The following is a 15,382-nucleotide window of genomic DNA, read 5'->3' on the forward strand; positions in this document are numbered from 1 at the left end:
CAGGACCGCTCAGGTATAGAAATCCCACAATTTTGTTTCCCCTTTGGATTTTAGAGTCTGTTTCTCTGCTGGTTTAAGTTAATTCAAGCATGTTTTCAAGATTAGCCCTCAAAAACTTTTGTTCCATCTAGGTTTGCCTATATCCTTGTTCTTTACTCTTTTTTTTTTTCTTTTGGAAATTAAATCTGACCAAAAACTATACTAATCCAAGCCAAACCCTACGCTTTTAGCTTTGTCACGGCCTATGAGAACTAAAGTAAAGCTAAAGCCTAATTTGGAGAAGTCATCCAAGACTTTTTTGTTAGTTTTCTATATTTAATATTTATTATAATAGAATGTAAAATCTATGGAAACATGAATTGATGACTTCCTTGGAAATAATCATAACGTTGGGTTACAGTCGAGCGCTATGTTTCTTCTTCCCCTTGGGTAGGAGGTATGGGAGTTCAATTGTGAGTTACATCGACTGCTTCAACCCTAGTGGGGTGGGGGTAAGGTATGGGAAGAAAGTGGGGATTAGCCCTTCTTGTCTCAAGAAATATAATCATAACGTTGGTTTACTAAACCTTGGTTGGAAATTATTTGAAGAAATTAAAATTATCAAAAGATTATCATCATTCTTTTCGAAGTACGCAAGTAGTAGGATGCATGCCAATGAGTTCCTTCACTCAATCACCGCTTGTTGGACAGGTTTTACAGCTATATTTCTTGGAAGAAACAAGTTTGACAAGCAGATCTTTGGAGGCTATCAAAGCAGTCAAAGTATGTTCTAGAACCTACTCTCTCTCTCTCTCTAATTAAACAGGCATGCAGACACATCTTCAAGTTGATGCATCTATCGCATTTATGTAGGCAAGCAATTTTAGGAGGTATTACAAGAACATAAGATTCATAGAACATGTCACCAAAATATACATAGCAAGTACAGGCACTCAAATCTGAGTATGATTTTAGTCACTTTGCTTTCAAAAAAAAGGTAAGATTTATACAAATTACAGATTGATATGGGACATTCTCCTTGTTATACAATGGAATTTAAAAATAACACCTATGTTGCATGAAATAAAAAAATATATTGATCAGGAATACTGCTACCAGTCACCCATCAGACCACCAATCATTTTACCGGGTTGATGTGGCATTCAGCAATTGGTGCGGTACACAAACTTGTCAGTGGAGTCAGCCAATCACCAGCTTCCACATTGTACTAGTAAACTGGGTGGTGTTAGTGTGTCCATGTAGTTAGGGGAGAGGCTAAAACATACATGGCATAAAATGTTCTATATTACTAACAGTAATTCAATTGTTTTTCCATCATGTGGTATAGTGATAAATTTGCTTGCTGCAACGCCCATGTCCATGAGGCTTAGAGTTCGATCCCAAGTGCTCATTACAAGGCAAAGGTATGTTTTCTCCGTCTTAGAATACATCATGTCTTCTTGGCTTGTGATTCTATTAAATCCACAAGTCTAAAGCGTTTATTGTAGTATATGTTGTCTATTTTGGCTAGAGAATATAACAAACACATATAGTAGTAGGTTGATGATCTTGAAAAATATATTCTTCTGATTTGTGTTTCATTGCAGGTCCAGAGATACCTATCATTCTCTTCTCCGTCCAATGCCAAAAAGCTCCCCAGATAGCAAATGAAGAAAGCTAGGGGGACGCATCACGGACTTGGAATGCTTGATACTCCTCTATCCCATCTCACATGCTTAGTTATTACTTACCTTCTTACCGTGAAAGGTTTTAAGAATCAGCAATGACAACAATGTTGCTAATAGCATGAGGATGGAGGACAAAGGTGGCGGCCTTGTTGCTGAACATACTGGTAGGAGCATACAATCATTTATGATGCAGAGGGTTCGAAAGAGATCAGAACCTCTGACCATACCAGTAGAACCAATCTAGAAGAGCACCTACAACCATTCTCCTGACATTGAACTGTGAACCAGAACAACCTTCAGAAGAAGTAACAGCACTTGCATATCAGCAGAATACTGTTCTCTTGTTGTAACTCAGTCAACAGATTCCACCAAATATATGTTTTTATTTCCAAATATATGTGGATTTATTATCTTGTAAAATTGGAATCTGTATTCTAATTTCAAATGTGTGGATTTATTTTATTGTAATTTACTATCCTTTTTCCAATAAGAGGACTCGTTATTATACTCATTCCTATGTTCATTGGGACTTCTCTCTAATTGCTTAATGGACATCTCATCAATGAAGTACCTCTCAAGTCTTCTACAATATATTCACCCTGCTCCATTAAATCCTTGATCCCTGTTGGATAAAAATCCTTTAAGATAATCATCTATTAAGGGCGTGACGTGAAACCTCTCTTGGTAGTCCTGTTACTGAGGGAATATGCAACTTTAGCCTTTGTTCTTTGCTGAAATATTCACTTTTTTCTCTTTTAGAAATAGCGTTTGATGATAATATCCAAATCAGAGATGAGGGATAAGTAAAAATATGCTTTATCTATATTTTAGGGATCAGAGTTAGTTTGCTTGTTGCACATTAGGCACCCTATGTACATGCACTAAACTTAATGCAAAATAACTGATCTTGTTACTTCATTATACTAGGTTATTTTCAAACTTCATAGTAGTTTGAAGAACCATATCAAGCTTACGAACTATAGTCCATAATAGAATGATTAACCTACCTCTTTATATAATGATTTTATGCATACTGAAACTTTGGAGAGTCCAGACATCTTATGAGATAGATTGGTTTAACGCAGCCTAAGTTGTAGTGCTACACTCTTCACACTCATTTTGTGCTCAACAAAGACTTCTAAATTGTAGATATCTCTACTACATGATCAACTAAGTTTCCTGATTTTCTGAAACCAGATTGATGTATGACGAGCTCGAAATTGGCATTAAGATTTCTGTAACTTGAAGAAACCGAGAAACAAGATGGTGGAAATGGTGGGGAAGTGCATGATATCCAGTAGCATGAAGAACAATACTGCAATATTGTCACCTGCATGCCATCGAACATGAGGAAATTGTGCTAACGTGACTTACTGTCGCATCTCAGGATGATCAAGATAACTGCATGTCTCAGATTTCTTTTAGACAACCTATGTTCCAAATGGTTCACTTGAAGGGTCAAGAACAAGGAATCAACATCAGAACACTAGTTCTCCGTAGAAAGTGGGCAGTGCTTTTCAACCAAATACCATTTCTCTCGAAAAAGGATGTCTTACATACATCTACGTAAAGGAAGATGATCCTTGGCACGACGGTAAGGTTGCCTATTATGACCTAGAGCTCACAAGCCCAAAATATGAAAATAGTCTCACTGCATGTAAGGATAAGGATGCATACATCGGACCCTCCCCAAACCACACAATGGTGGGATGGAGCCTCACACATTGGGCTGCCCTGTTTATATACATTTATATAAACAGTTTCAATTATCTTCCTAGGAAATAGGAGTTTATCTGTCTTAAATGAAATCAGGCCATTCATACTGCATAGCTCCCATTCACCTTCACCCATGATGGTAGTTTATCCAATGTTTCAAGAAATCATAATATTTCTTGAATGAAACAGCAATATTGCAATTAGATATAACAAGCATAGCACAAGTTTAAGACTCTTTCTTTCCATGCAATTGTGGTTCGCCCTTCACTCTTTAATAAGGTCAAGCACCTACGCTCTCTAGTTTTTTTTGATAATTTGTTGGTTTGCAAAAGAATATGAGACTTAACGGCCATGGCATGCACATGAAAAGAAGAAAAAGTTTTCATTTCCTCATGGTTTTCCCTATAGAATCCAGCAAAAGCAGGAGCCAGTTGCATGCTGAAATGTTTTAGATTTTAATAGTATAGTTGTTGAAGAAGCATACCTCAGCCTTTTATTTTTTTTTAATTTGGTTAACCATTTCTATTGGGGGGAAATTCTCTTATGTTTTTAGCACCTCAATGAATCCAGATGATCATCAGTAATCACCCTCAAACAAAGATAAGGAGGAAAATCGAAGAAAAGAATAAAGGATATTAGGTAGGTTAAAATTATCGATGAGATAAAGAGGACTCCTCAGCTTAATTCCTGGCCTTGTAGTCCTCTGTTCACAATGATTGTCCAGCCACCAATTAAGGAAAAATGGTAGGATAATGCACCCCAAGAAGTGGCTTCTCAAATGCATGTTGTGTTAGGCCTGATTGACCTGGATTACGATTCTGTAAATTAATTTAGCAGTGAGTAAACCCATAATAGATCTTCTTTAGCATCCTAGCAATCTGCTATTGTATCTCACAGGATCTTCACAATTTTCTAAATCTAGGTACCCCTACATAAAAAGAAATAAAATGACAACCATAGATTTCAGTCATGATGAAGAACTTGATAGATATATGTTCAAATAACCATGTCAAAAGGGATTTGCCGATAACATCCGTCAGATGAAACAAAGATTGAACAAAAAATTTGGAGGCCACATGGTGAAATGAGCTTTTCGCATCCAAAATAAAGACCAACCTTAATATGTTTGTCCAGTCCTGAAACATAAGATTGTTTACCATGCAAGTTAACAGCAGAACTTGGGACATGCAATATACGTTGGTTTATTCAAGAAGCGCTAAATGGAAGGCTCTGATCCCATTGATCAAGATCATTAAAGGAAGATTTCATAAAAAGGTTTCCTATTCTAATTCACATTCTTTAGTATTTATTTATTAAAGAGTCAATTTGGAGGTGTAATTACTAAAGATGGGTGTATCCAGAAAAATGGGCTAATAGTGGGACTCTCACAAAGCATCCTAATCTAAACTTTCAAAGAGGGAACTAAAGATAGAATAGGATAAGTCTATGAGGAAACTGAAGTCAGGAGATAGGATTTTTCTTGTATCACAGCACTTGCCAAAAAGTGGCTCAAAGCCTCACAAGCTTCACGAAACAGACAGTTGAAAGGACTTGAAACTATAATAATAAGGAATTGATTGAAACAATTGTTATCTTGTGCTAACTCCCACAGATTTTTGTCCTTCAACAGAACTTGACCACCAATCAGACTATCTTAAATAACCATGTCCTTGATCCATCAGTTTGAAAATCACCATTGGCACAAGTTGTGCTTTATAGTTGTCGGCCAACCCATCAATAACATGTTTTGGACAGTGCATGGCAACCAGAATGACTAGTATATTTTTCCTTCAAGTAGATTGAAATGCTAATTCCCAGTAATATTCCTTCTGAGTACCTCCATTTCAGCTAACACAGCCTTCTCCTTTTACAATTAGGAGTATAAAGTGCTTTACAACTGGTAACAGAATGGAGATATGAAAATGCAAGCCATCAAATATGGAAAAAGAATGGTAAGCAAACACAAATGGCAGAGCGATTCCTAGTTGTATTATTTTGTTTTTTTAATGCAGAATCTTTTTGCTTCTTACTTTCAAAACTTGATGTGTCTTAGCTCTGCTGAAGTAGCTAAGATTTGTTTTCTCTATGCGAGCATTTTCATATACCATTATGGTTACAAGATCAACACGAATTTTTTGAGATCATAACAACTCCAGTCTGTATGTAGATTGTAGACTTCATAATTTCACCATAAAATGGTGAACAACTTCTGCGCTTATTTACAGTTCTATACTTAAACCTGAAATATACATGAACCATAACTCTAATAGTAAGCACACCTTCTGATTCTTCATCTTTCAATGTCCAAATCTAGCACACATATAGCCGCCATGTTTCTCCCATATACTTTAATTTTCAAACTAGTATACTTTATTGAAAAAGAATAAAAAGAATAAGTTGCAATCAAGATAAACCCAATTCGATATATCTTCTAAAGAATACTTAGGAAAAAATCTTTCTGAACAGTCAATTATTTCACTAACATTGGAGTCCTGTTTCATCATATTAATTCCATACTCACTGTTCATACATACTGTCTTAAAAAAAGAAAAACCTAGCATCCAAATACAACTCTAAAAGCACAAGCGCATACATTTGCTAATTAACTTCACTAACTAATACTTGCACTTGAAGGAGGACTAAAATTCTATCCAGTTACATCCCTAAATAGCACAATATAAATATAACCGAATAGAAGAGAAGAAGAGTGGAGTGGATAGAGGGGCTCACGGGTTAGAGTAGGGTCAGTCGTTGGCGGTGGCGAGCTGGAGGGAGAGGAGTTCGTCCTCGGGGATGGTGCGGATGCGGCAGTCGGAGCGGGGGTAGGAGGCGCAGAGGAGGGCGTAGCCGCGCTCCACCACGTCGTCGCTCAGCATCCCCTCGCTCTGGTCCACCTCGCCGGCCAGCAGCCGGGCGGGGCACGTCATGCACACCCCCAGCTTGCAGTCGTGCGGCACCGACAGCCCCTCCTCCAGCGCCCGCCCCAGGATCGTCTCCTCCGGCCCCACCTCGATCGTCCTTGCCGTTCCCTCGTGCTCGATCGTCACCTTGTACGCCGCCGCCAACGCCGCCCGACGGCGGAGGGGGAGGGCTTGGTGGTTCTTCTGGTGGCGTGGGCTGGGTTGGAGGAGGAAGGGCTTGGTGGCGGTGGCGAAGTTGAGGAGGCTCGTCGCTGTGGCCATTTCCTTTTATTCTGTTCCCCTGCTGGTCTGGTTAAACAGCCTCTGTGGGATTTTGGGGAGAGATCGTCCTGCGGCCTGCGAAGGATAACGTGGGGCTCCCAAAACCAAAGCTGCCGATTTTTTTTTCTTTTTTTCTTTTTCCGGGATTATTACGAAAAGGGCCTGACCTCGATGGGTTCGGGTTGGATCGCGAAAGAATGATCCGATTTTTTTTTTTTTCAAACTACCGAAAAAAAAAATTCCTTTTTTTTTTTTTTTCCTGATGTTCACCACTGGATCGCCAACGAGAGCCGTGCAGACAGATGAAACTGTTTTAACGGCTGTGTGAGAATGATCCCATAGTTGGATGTGAAAACATCGAATGACCCCATAGTTAGATGCGAAGAGATTGATCATTCTTTTGTACGAAAGATATAATCTGAACTCAATCCCGATCGATTGTTACATGCCGATAAAATTATACCTCGAGTGCATCGGCTAATGCAGGCATCGGTCCACGTTCTCAAAAACTTCGGTTCAAATTTGATGAGAATTCTGTGTAGCTAATTTGGCTGATCGACTAGCAATTTGATTTTTCTTAAAATATAATGGATGGAGATCGGAAGGGAAGAGGGCAGGTGTGTCCCTCTCTTGTTTTCTTTATGTTTTTTTCCATTGGCACGTCATCTACGGCCGCAATTGGTACGGGAGCTGGAGCCTAGCAACCATCTTCCAAATCAACCAAGACCCATTTCAATCTAGGCCATCTCCTTCAATTTTTAAGTCGGCCAACCCTTTCAAGCTAGTTTTTTCTTTTTGCAACATACTATCCTTTTTTTGCTCGATCTTAGGTCCTCGCACACTAGGATAGAATGGTAAATGAAGGACAGTACATGATTATTGCCTCCCCATCATTTATTTTTCCCTCCAACCGTATTTTTGAACAGAAGGAGGGCTCCTCTATATCTACTGAGCCAAACAACCATTACATTTTCTTCCCTTCCTCCATGTCTTGCCACTGTAATTTTATTGTTGTACCCTTGCTGGCCACCTCTCCTCACCTAACATTAATTTCCACCCTAGGGTGCTGAGCACCACGGCTGGTAAGGCCAAGCCCAACCCCCGTGTTTTCCCTTCACTTATTATTCTTCATTGGATAACGGCCAAAATTCCGCCACTTCACATACTTGAGAAGCCACAACATCGATAAGCCTAGATCCTCTCCAACCTTTTACTCTCTTTTATCTCTCTCTCCTTCCTTTCCCATTTGCGAGGGTCGGAGCCCCTCTCACCACTCAGCCAAGGGATGGTGCAAATCTCCTCTATTTTCTTTCACCACCGATGATAGTATTCATTCCTCCTGCATCTGCTCTTTGTGGTTGGGAGCTATGCTGTAGACGGTGGTCCAGAGTCCCAACAACCGGCCAACCCTCTATCTCTCTTCTGTTCCTTTTTTTTTCTATCTCTTCCTTGACTGTAGATGGTCGTTGAAGAGTTTTCTTGTGCTTATGAGTCGAATAGCAAGTACGTTTATCCTATATGATTTGCTTTATAATGCTTAAACTGAATATCAATTTGAGTATTAAAGTTTAATTATTAATATTATTCATGTTGTGTATATCAGATATCATGTATGCTCTGCATAAAATGAATTTTTCAAAATTTGGATCAATCATGAATTGTATTAATATTATTCTATCAAAATATTTATTGATTTTATCAGGTGTGATGTTTTGCTTTCTAGTCTAACTATAATCACATTGGTCACTATAAAAATATTGAATATTAGTGACGATATTAGTGATGAAAAAAATTTCATCACTAATAATACCTTTTAGCCACTACAAAATCGATCAAAAATTTTATCATCGCTAATATTATTAGCGACAGTAATTTAATTATTAGCAACGGTAAAAGTCGTTATTAACACTGTTTAATTTTTTTTTAATTTTTATAATATTTAAATATAAACTAATTACTAGCGACGGTCAACTGGGGTTATTAGCGATGAAAATTTTGCCGTTGCTAATAATTTTTTTAAAATCTAAATAATAATTTAAAAATATAATTTTTTTAAAAAAATATTATTAGTGACAGTGATACTTTTTCGTTGCTAATAATCCAGAAAATGGTTTGGGTTCAATTCGAATCCAATTCGAACCCGATTCGAATCTAATTCATAATTCTATCAAACATAATTTAATTAGGATTTGAATCCAAGTCCTACTTGAATTGTTAAATCCAATTACTTTCAAATTAAGTCAAACCTAATTAAATTTAATCTGATTTAAATTAATTAAGAGAAAATAATTTTTAATTTAGATTTAATTCGAATACAATTTAAATTTGATTCGAATCTAATTCTAAATCCTGTCAAATCTAATTCAATTAGATTTTGAATCCAAATCTTAATTGGATTATAAAACTCAATTATCTTTAAATTAAGTCAAGCCTAATTAAATTTAATCTAATTTAAACCAGAGAAAATAGTTTTCAATTTGGGTTCAATTCAAATCCAATTCGAATCTAATTCAAAATCCTATCAAACCTAATTCAATTAGACTTTGAATCTAAATCCTACTTAGATTATAAAATCTAATTAGTCTCAAATTAAGTCAAATCTACTTAAATTAAATTTAATTTAAATTAATTAGGACTTGATCCATGATTCAATTTGAATCTAATTTGAATCTGATTCGAATCCAATTCGAAATCATGTCAAACCTAATTCAATTAGGTTTTGAATCCAAGTCCTACTTGGATTATAAAATTCAATTAATCTTAAATTAAGTTAAGTATAATTAAATTAAATCTGATTTAAATCAATTAAGACTGGATCCATAATTTAATTCGAATCTAATTCGAACCTGATTCAAATCCAATTCGAAATCTTGTTCAATTAAACTTTGAATCCAAGTCCTACTTGAATTATAAAACTCAATTAGCCTTAAATTAAATCAAGTCTAATTAAATTACATCTAATTTAAATCAATTAAGACTTGATCCATAATTAAATTCGAATCCAATTCGAAATCTTATCAAATCTAATTCAATTAGGCTTTGAATCTATGTCCTATTTAGATTATAAAAATCAATTAGCCTCAAGTTAAGTCAAATCTAATTAAATTAAATCTGATTTAAATCAATTAGGATTTGATTCATGATTCAATTCGAATATAATGCAAATCCGATTCAAATCTAATTTAAAATCCTATCAAACTTAATTCAATTAAGCTTTGAGTCCAAGTCCTACTGGAAATATTAAAACTCAATTAATCTCAAATTAAGTCAAGTCTAATTAAATTAAATCTAATTTAAATCAATTAGGACTTGATCCATAAATTAATTAAGTCCAAAAATTTAATAAAAACCATTAATGATTTTTAACCACCCAAAAAATGACTAAAGAGGAAAAAAATTAATTATTAAAATTTAATATTAAAAAATTTAATAGTATTAATGATGGCATTAGCGACGGAATAATTTATCGTCGCTAATAATTTTGAAAAAAAATATTATTTTAAAAATTTTGAAAAAAAATTAATATTAAAATTTAATATTTTAAAAAAATAATATTATTAACGACGACGGATGGGTATTAGCGATGGAAACTATCGTCACTAATACTCTGACACGTAAAATAGAGTTTTACTGATTGTATTACCGACGGCCTTGTTGCTGTCCGTAATAGTCCGGCAAAATACACCCCCAGCCCGTCAAAGAAAAAAAAATTTCATACTTGTTCTCTTTTTTCCCACAAATCCTCTCTCATTCTCCTCCTTCATGGCTTTTCCCATCTCGCCAGCGTCTCCTCCTGACCGACGGCGACCCCCTTTCCCAGTGCATCCTTCCTGGCATTTCCCGCTTCTCGCGCATGATTCTTCCCTGCATCCCGACCCCATTGGTTCAGGAGCTAGTCTCCTTTCAAGCCTTTAGTGTGGTGATTACTGGCACATGCTGCTTGATGGTATATTGTAATTAGAAGTTTTCAAGATATGCTAGTGGGGCGATCACTGACATATGCTATTGGCAACATAATTTTCATGTGATTTTAGAGCTAATATGTTTTTGGTCCTTTAATAGGGTGATCACAAGGGCATACTGATTGATGGTATGTTATAGTCAGAGACTAGTTTCTTTTGGAGTTTGTCATAGATTGATCATGATTATATATAGGCGTAAAGGCTAAGATGGAGAGAGTAGGTTATCCTTCCACACTGGAGATTTGTTTCTTCATAAGATGTATTAATTATTTTAAAATTTATATTGATGAATATATATACTTGTATTGTGTATCCATCAACATGCTTTTATTGAAAAACTTATATAATGAAAAATTGATATTTCATGTATGGTATGCTTGATTTTACTTAACGTGGAGATGACTTACTTAGCTATTAGCTCACATTTGTTTTGCTTGTCTTTTTCAAATTCCAATGAATAGCATAGATGGAATCATGGGGCTGTGAACAAGAGGATTAGAATCTAGGAATGATCCATTTATCTTTAAATAAAATGCTATATAGCCGATATTGATCGAGTTTAAAATAATGTTGGATCTTGTTTTGTGAATGTTTAAAGATTTAAGAAATCTAGTACCATAGTTTATCCAAACCGATATTATTTGGAATTTTTAAGGGACTGTATATCTTATGGATCAAATCCTATAGGACACATGGACTATTATATGCTTGCTCGTGCCAAAAAGATGGGACTTGATATATTTTATGGTATCAGAGTTTAGATTTTAGATACTTATGATTTAGACTAGGCAGTTAAAAGGGGATAGAAGATATGATAGGACATCCTAGAATATTTTTATCTAAAAAAATTCCCTTGGTATTGAAGGTTTGTCTAATTCACTAATAATTCCGAACCTAATTTCTTCTTATAGGTATAGGTTGAGATGGTATGTCTTGACCTTGCCAAGGGATCCCGAGCAACTAGCAGTTGCTGCATGATGGTCATCACTCGAGTAGCTAGGACACACACACCTCACGCCTCTTCTACCTTTTACACCTCGCACCTCTTTTAGCTTTGGGATAGTTGATAGCCCATTGATAGGAAGGGCAAGCAGATGGAATGCTAGATCGACCTACCATCAAGATGACACCCACCCCTATCAATGTTGACAACAAATCAGGGGGTTGGCAAAGTTCCGAGATGTCAAGGCTTCTGGATGGCAGATTTTGTTTAGGTCATAACCGGTCTTCTATAGCAGATGCAGCATACAGAACAATCAAGAACCAAGATTGGGCACTCATTAAGCTTAAAGAAAGGCATTACTAAATTCAAGAAAATGACACCATTAATCTTCGAGGGGTCTTCTAAATCTGAGAGATCCTGAAATGGCTGAAGGGGATGGAGAAGGATTTTACTGTCCTGGACTGCATATATTAGGAGAAGATCCTTTGTCATATTGCAAGGTAAAAATTATAAATGATAGGCATGCGGAGTTTATGAATTAAGTTGACCCATGACAACATGACCGTCGTCCGGTACGAAGCGAAGTTTATAGAATTATCCTATACTACTATTACTCTTTAATTACAATAAAACCTTAATAGTTTTAAATATTTTAAATAAAAAAGGAATAGAAGTTTTAAAAAATCAGAAAGAATTAAATAAAGTATATTTTGATGGTATATTTGATCGGAAATCATCTGCCATGCATCATTCACATTGCTACCGGTTCCAAATTAAAGCAGTAAGAATTAATACAGCACGCCAGCTAACTGAAGTACATTTATGAGTTACCAAAACGTCTGTCTATTTACTGCTATTCCCCAACTTCACTTTCTTGCTGCAGCTGACTGCAACTCGAGCAAAAGATTAGCAGTACATATCTCCCTGCAAAAGCCTTTCCTAAGATGAACATATTTATTGGCTTCTGATATTCTGCAGTACTGAAACAGCATGCCTTGCTTATGAACAAAAAAGAAGAAGAAGAGACTAGAACAGTCCCTCTATGCCTTTCGGTTCTCATTGAGCCTCGATGCTGCTACCACCGACGCCGCCACGCCCCCCTCCGACTCTCCCTGACCCCGGTTCCGCTGATCCGCATCCGCCACCGTCTGTGCGTCTTCCCGTGTCACCACCTTGTCCCTCGGAATCTTCGACGTCGCATCGCTTAGAACGTCACGGAGACTGACTTCTTCCTCCTCGCCGCGGGCGTTGGAGGCCGCCGCTGCCTGTGCCTCTGAGCCCACGCCCCCGGGCGTCCACGTGCCTTCTAGCCCCGTTGCCCGGGCCTCGGCCGACTGGATCGCCGCCGCATCGGCGCCGTCCACCTTTTTCTCTCCATCGACCGTCAACGCCGCTGCTTCCAGTGCCTCCCCCATCGTCACCGGTTCACCCTCCTGCGCTGCCCCTCCAGCGGCCGGCGCCGGAACTGCGAACTGTGCCACAACCTGAAGTATAGAGTTGAAACGGGTAAAAGGTAGGGGTAGCAAACGGGTCGGATTGGTCGTAGATGGGTCGGGCCATAAACAGATCATAAAATGATCGAATCAAATTCGATCGTTCCGAATCAAAAATTTAAGATGGATCAAAAATTTAAATTTAAAATTAGTCTGTTTAATAAATAGATAATTAATTCACTCCAATTCATTTAATTTATTTATTAAATAAATTAAATTAAATTAAAAAAATTAAATGAGTTAAATAGATTAAATAGATCAGATTAAACAGATTTTAAACAGATTAAATAGATCTTAAATGAATTAAACAGATTAAATAGATCGAATTATATAGATCAAAATAGATTAAACAGTTAAACAGATTAAATGGATTATCTGACTCAATTTAATCTAAATATTAAACAAATCAAACGGATCAGATATCTAAAACTCATATTCGACCGACTTGTTAAACGGATTGATCCGTTTATGATCTGAATTTATTTAATTTAAATTTAAATTTATTTATAATAAATTAAATATGAATCAAATTGATAAGTTGGATCATATTTTGTTAATCCCAGTAGATGGGATAGCTGGTCCTTGACTACTATAACAGTCCGTATAATACTTTTCATTTTGAAACTTGGAGAGATGTTAATACCTGGCCGCCAGTGGAAGCGGTAACGAGGCGTTTCCCTGGGAGATCGGTCTCGGCGACGACGAGCCCGGGGTCATCACGGTTGAGGAGGGCATCTCGCTCGCTGCCTGGAGCCACGGGTCCCCGGAGACGGGGAGCACGTCGCCGGGCTTCATGGGCTCGGCCTGTCCGCTTTGAGATTGACGTCTCTGGGAATGCTGCTGGCTCGTGGCCTTTGGGCTGGTGGGACGAAATCGCTATTGCAGTGTAAATAATAAACAAAGGTACACATGGTGTACACGCGGTGCGGGGGTGTAAGTGTAGCTGAGAGGACGGATGTTATCACGACGCGTTGCTTCCTTAGTGAACAGATGGAGAGTAGAGAGACGGGCTCGTGGCTTCTTCGCGTATGCAAACGTGGTCGAGTCTTGGGTCTGATTGGTTTCGTTTTTCCTTTTTCCGTGCGGAAGAAGAGGCGGCGGAATTTTTTTCTGTGGGTGCAAAAGTTTTCCAACAATTAATCATTCGATCCCGGCTGTAATATAAAAACTATGGAAAATTTATCAAGATCAATTCTCCTATTATTTCGCAAAATTCGACCTAACTTAGCATTAAAGAGCTTCTGGTCAAATTAGCTCCGACAACCTTCAAGTTCTATTCTATTTTGTGTACAGAACAACGGCATTGTAAAAATTTAAAATCTTATCTAAAAAAATTAATTAAAATATATTATTTATATTTTTTTGATTTTGTATAAGTACTTAAGATCTTTACAGCAAATAACTGATGTAAAACTAAATATATGTTTGCATGAGTCCTCACATACTTTCCTCATAAATTCTACCATCCTTACTAAGCTAAGGATCCAAATCCATACTTTCATTCATAAACACCACGATCGGCTCATAGTCAGTCCCACTAAATCCGTACTATAATATTCTCTAGTCCACATAAGTGATGGACTGGATTGATTCTAATATCATTAATAACAATTCAAGATTTCACTCAAAAAAACTAGCCAGAAATTATTATTTGAGTTATCTAGTCTTATATAAGTATCCTAAATTTTTTTGATAAATAATCGATGTAGGACTAAGCACGCATCCATACAGATCCTTACAGATATATCCCAGATTTTCTTTCCTTTAAAGTGCAAATCCAACGTCAGTGACCTTCTAATAGACCAGCAAAGTCTAAAGGAAAAAAAAAAAAAAAAAAAAAAAAGAAAAAAAAAAAGATGACACTACTTTTTGGCAGCTTTTTATCATTTTTTTTGCTTTTATTGGTGATGATAAAAAACTAATAGCCGCAAGAACAAATTATTGCTCAAAAGGAAGGATAAAAGGAATCAATTCTTCCAAATGTATAAGCAATTTCTAGGATTGCAAATAAATCACGCCATGACCTAACCTATTACCAATCCAATTAAATCTCACCTGACTCGTATTTGTGGACCCATGACTTAGATCAGGGTCAAAATTATACTGAAACTAAAATCTAAGTTGGTTTTGGGTTTATATTTTTCCACCTGAGAAATCTAACCCAACCTGTATATCATCCAAGACTAATTTCAATAAAAAAAAAAAAGAAATGCTTAACCTAGCTCAAGTCCGATCATTTCTGACCCAAAAATCCGAAATATATAAACCTTCTCTTTCACTTTGCATATCTTTTGCAATTTATTGAATGAACTCTCGTTCAAACTAATTCCTCTATTTTTCATCTCACAATTGCATCTCCTTTTATCTATTTTTTTTTACTTAGTTACATTTAAACATTCACATTTTATTATTTGACTTG

General features: G+C 36.7%; 2 protein-coding genes across 5 annotated transcripts; both read right to left on the reverse strand.

Annotated features, from left to right (window-relative positions):
• Window positions 1–939: 939 nt before the first annotated feature.
• Window positions 940–6,639, reverse strand: LOC140850921 (ferredoxin C 1, chloroplastic-like). Of its 4 annotated transcripts, none has more exons than XM_073250418.1 (2): window positions 6,114–6,639; window positions 940–1,207 (listed from the first exon to the last, which is right to left on the reverse strand). In XM_073250418.1, exon 1 carries the CDS (start codon window positions 6,563–6,565, stop codon window positions 6,128–6,130), a length of 438 nt encoding a protein of 145 aa, XP_073106519.1. In that variant the 5' UTR covers window positions 6,566–6,639; the 3' UTR covers window positions 940–1,207; window positions 6,114–6,127. The 4 variants fall into 4 exon arrangements, with proteins under 4 accessions (XP_073106519.1, XP_073106518.1, XP_073106521.1 ...); XM_073250417.1 differs by having other exon boundaries at window positions 940–1,215; window positions 6,114–6,638; XM_073250420.1 differs by lacking the exon at window positions 940–1,207 and adding an exon at window positions 4,503–4,519.
• A 5,569-nt stretch (window positions 6,640–12,208) lies between these two features.
• On the reverse strand, window positions 12,209–13,918 carry LOC105035426 (late embryogenesis abundant protein 31-like; the record flags this gene model as incomplete). Its single annotated transcript, XM_073250431.1, has 2 exons — window positions 12,209–12,954; window positions 13,607–13,918. Coding segments are annotated over 2 exons (756 nt in total), but the record flags the coding sequence as incomplete, so codon positions are not given.
• Between the last annotated feature and the right edge of the window lie 1,464 nt (window positions 13,919–15,382).

The sequence above is a fragment of the Elaeis guineensis genome, unplaced genomic scaffold, assembly GCF_000442705.2.
Source record: "Elaeis guineensis isolate ETL-2024a unplaced genomic scaffold, EG11 Super_Scaffold_31900, whole genome shotgun sequence".
In the NCBI taxonomy this organism is placed as follows: Eukaryota; Viridiplantae; Streptophyta; class Magnoliopsida; order Arecales; family Arecaceae; genus Elaeis; species Elaeis guineensis.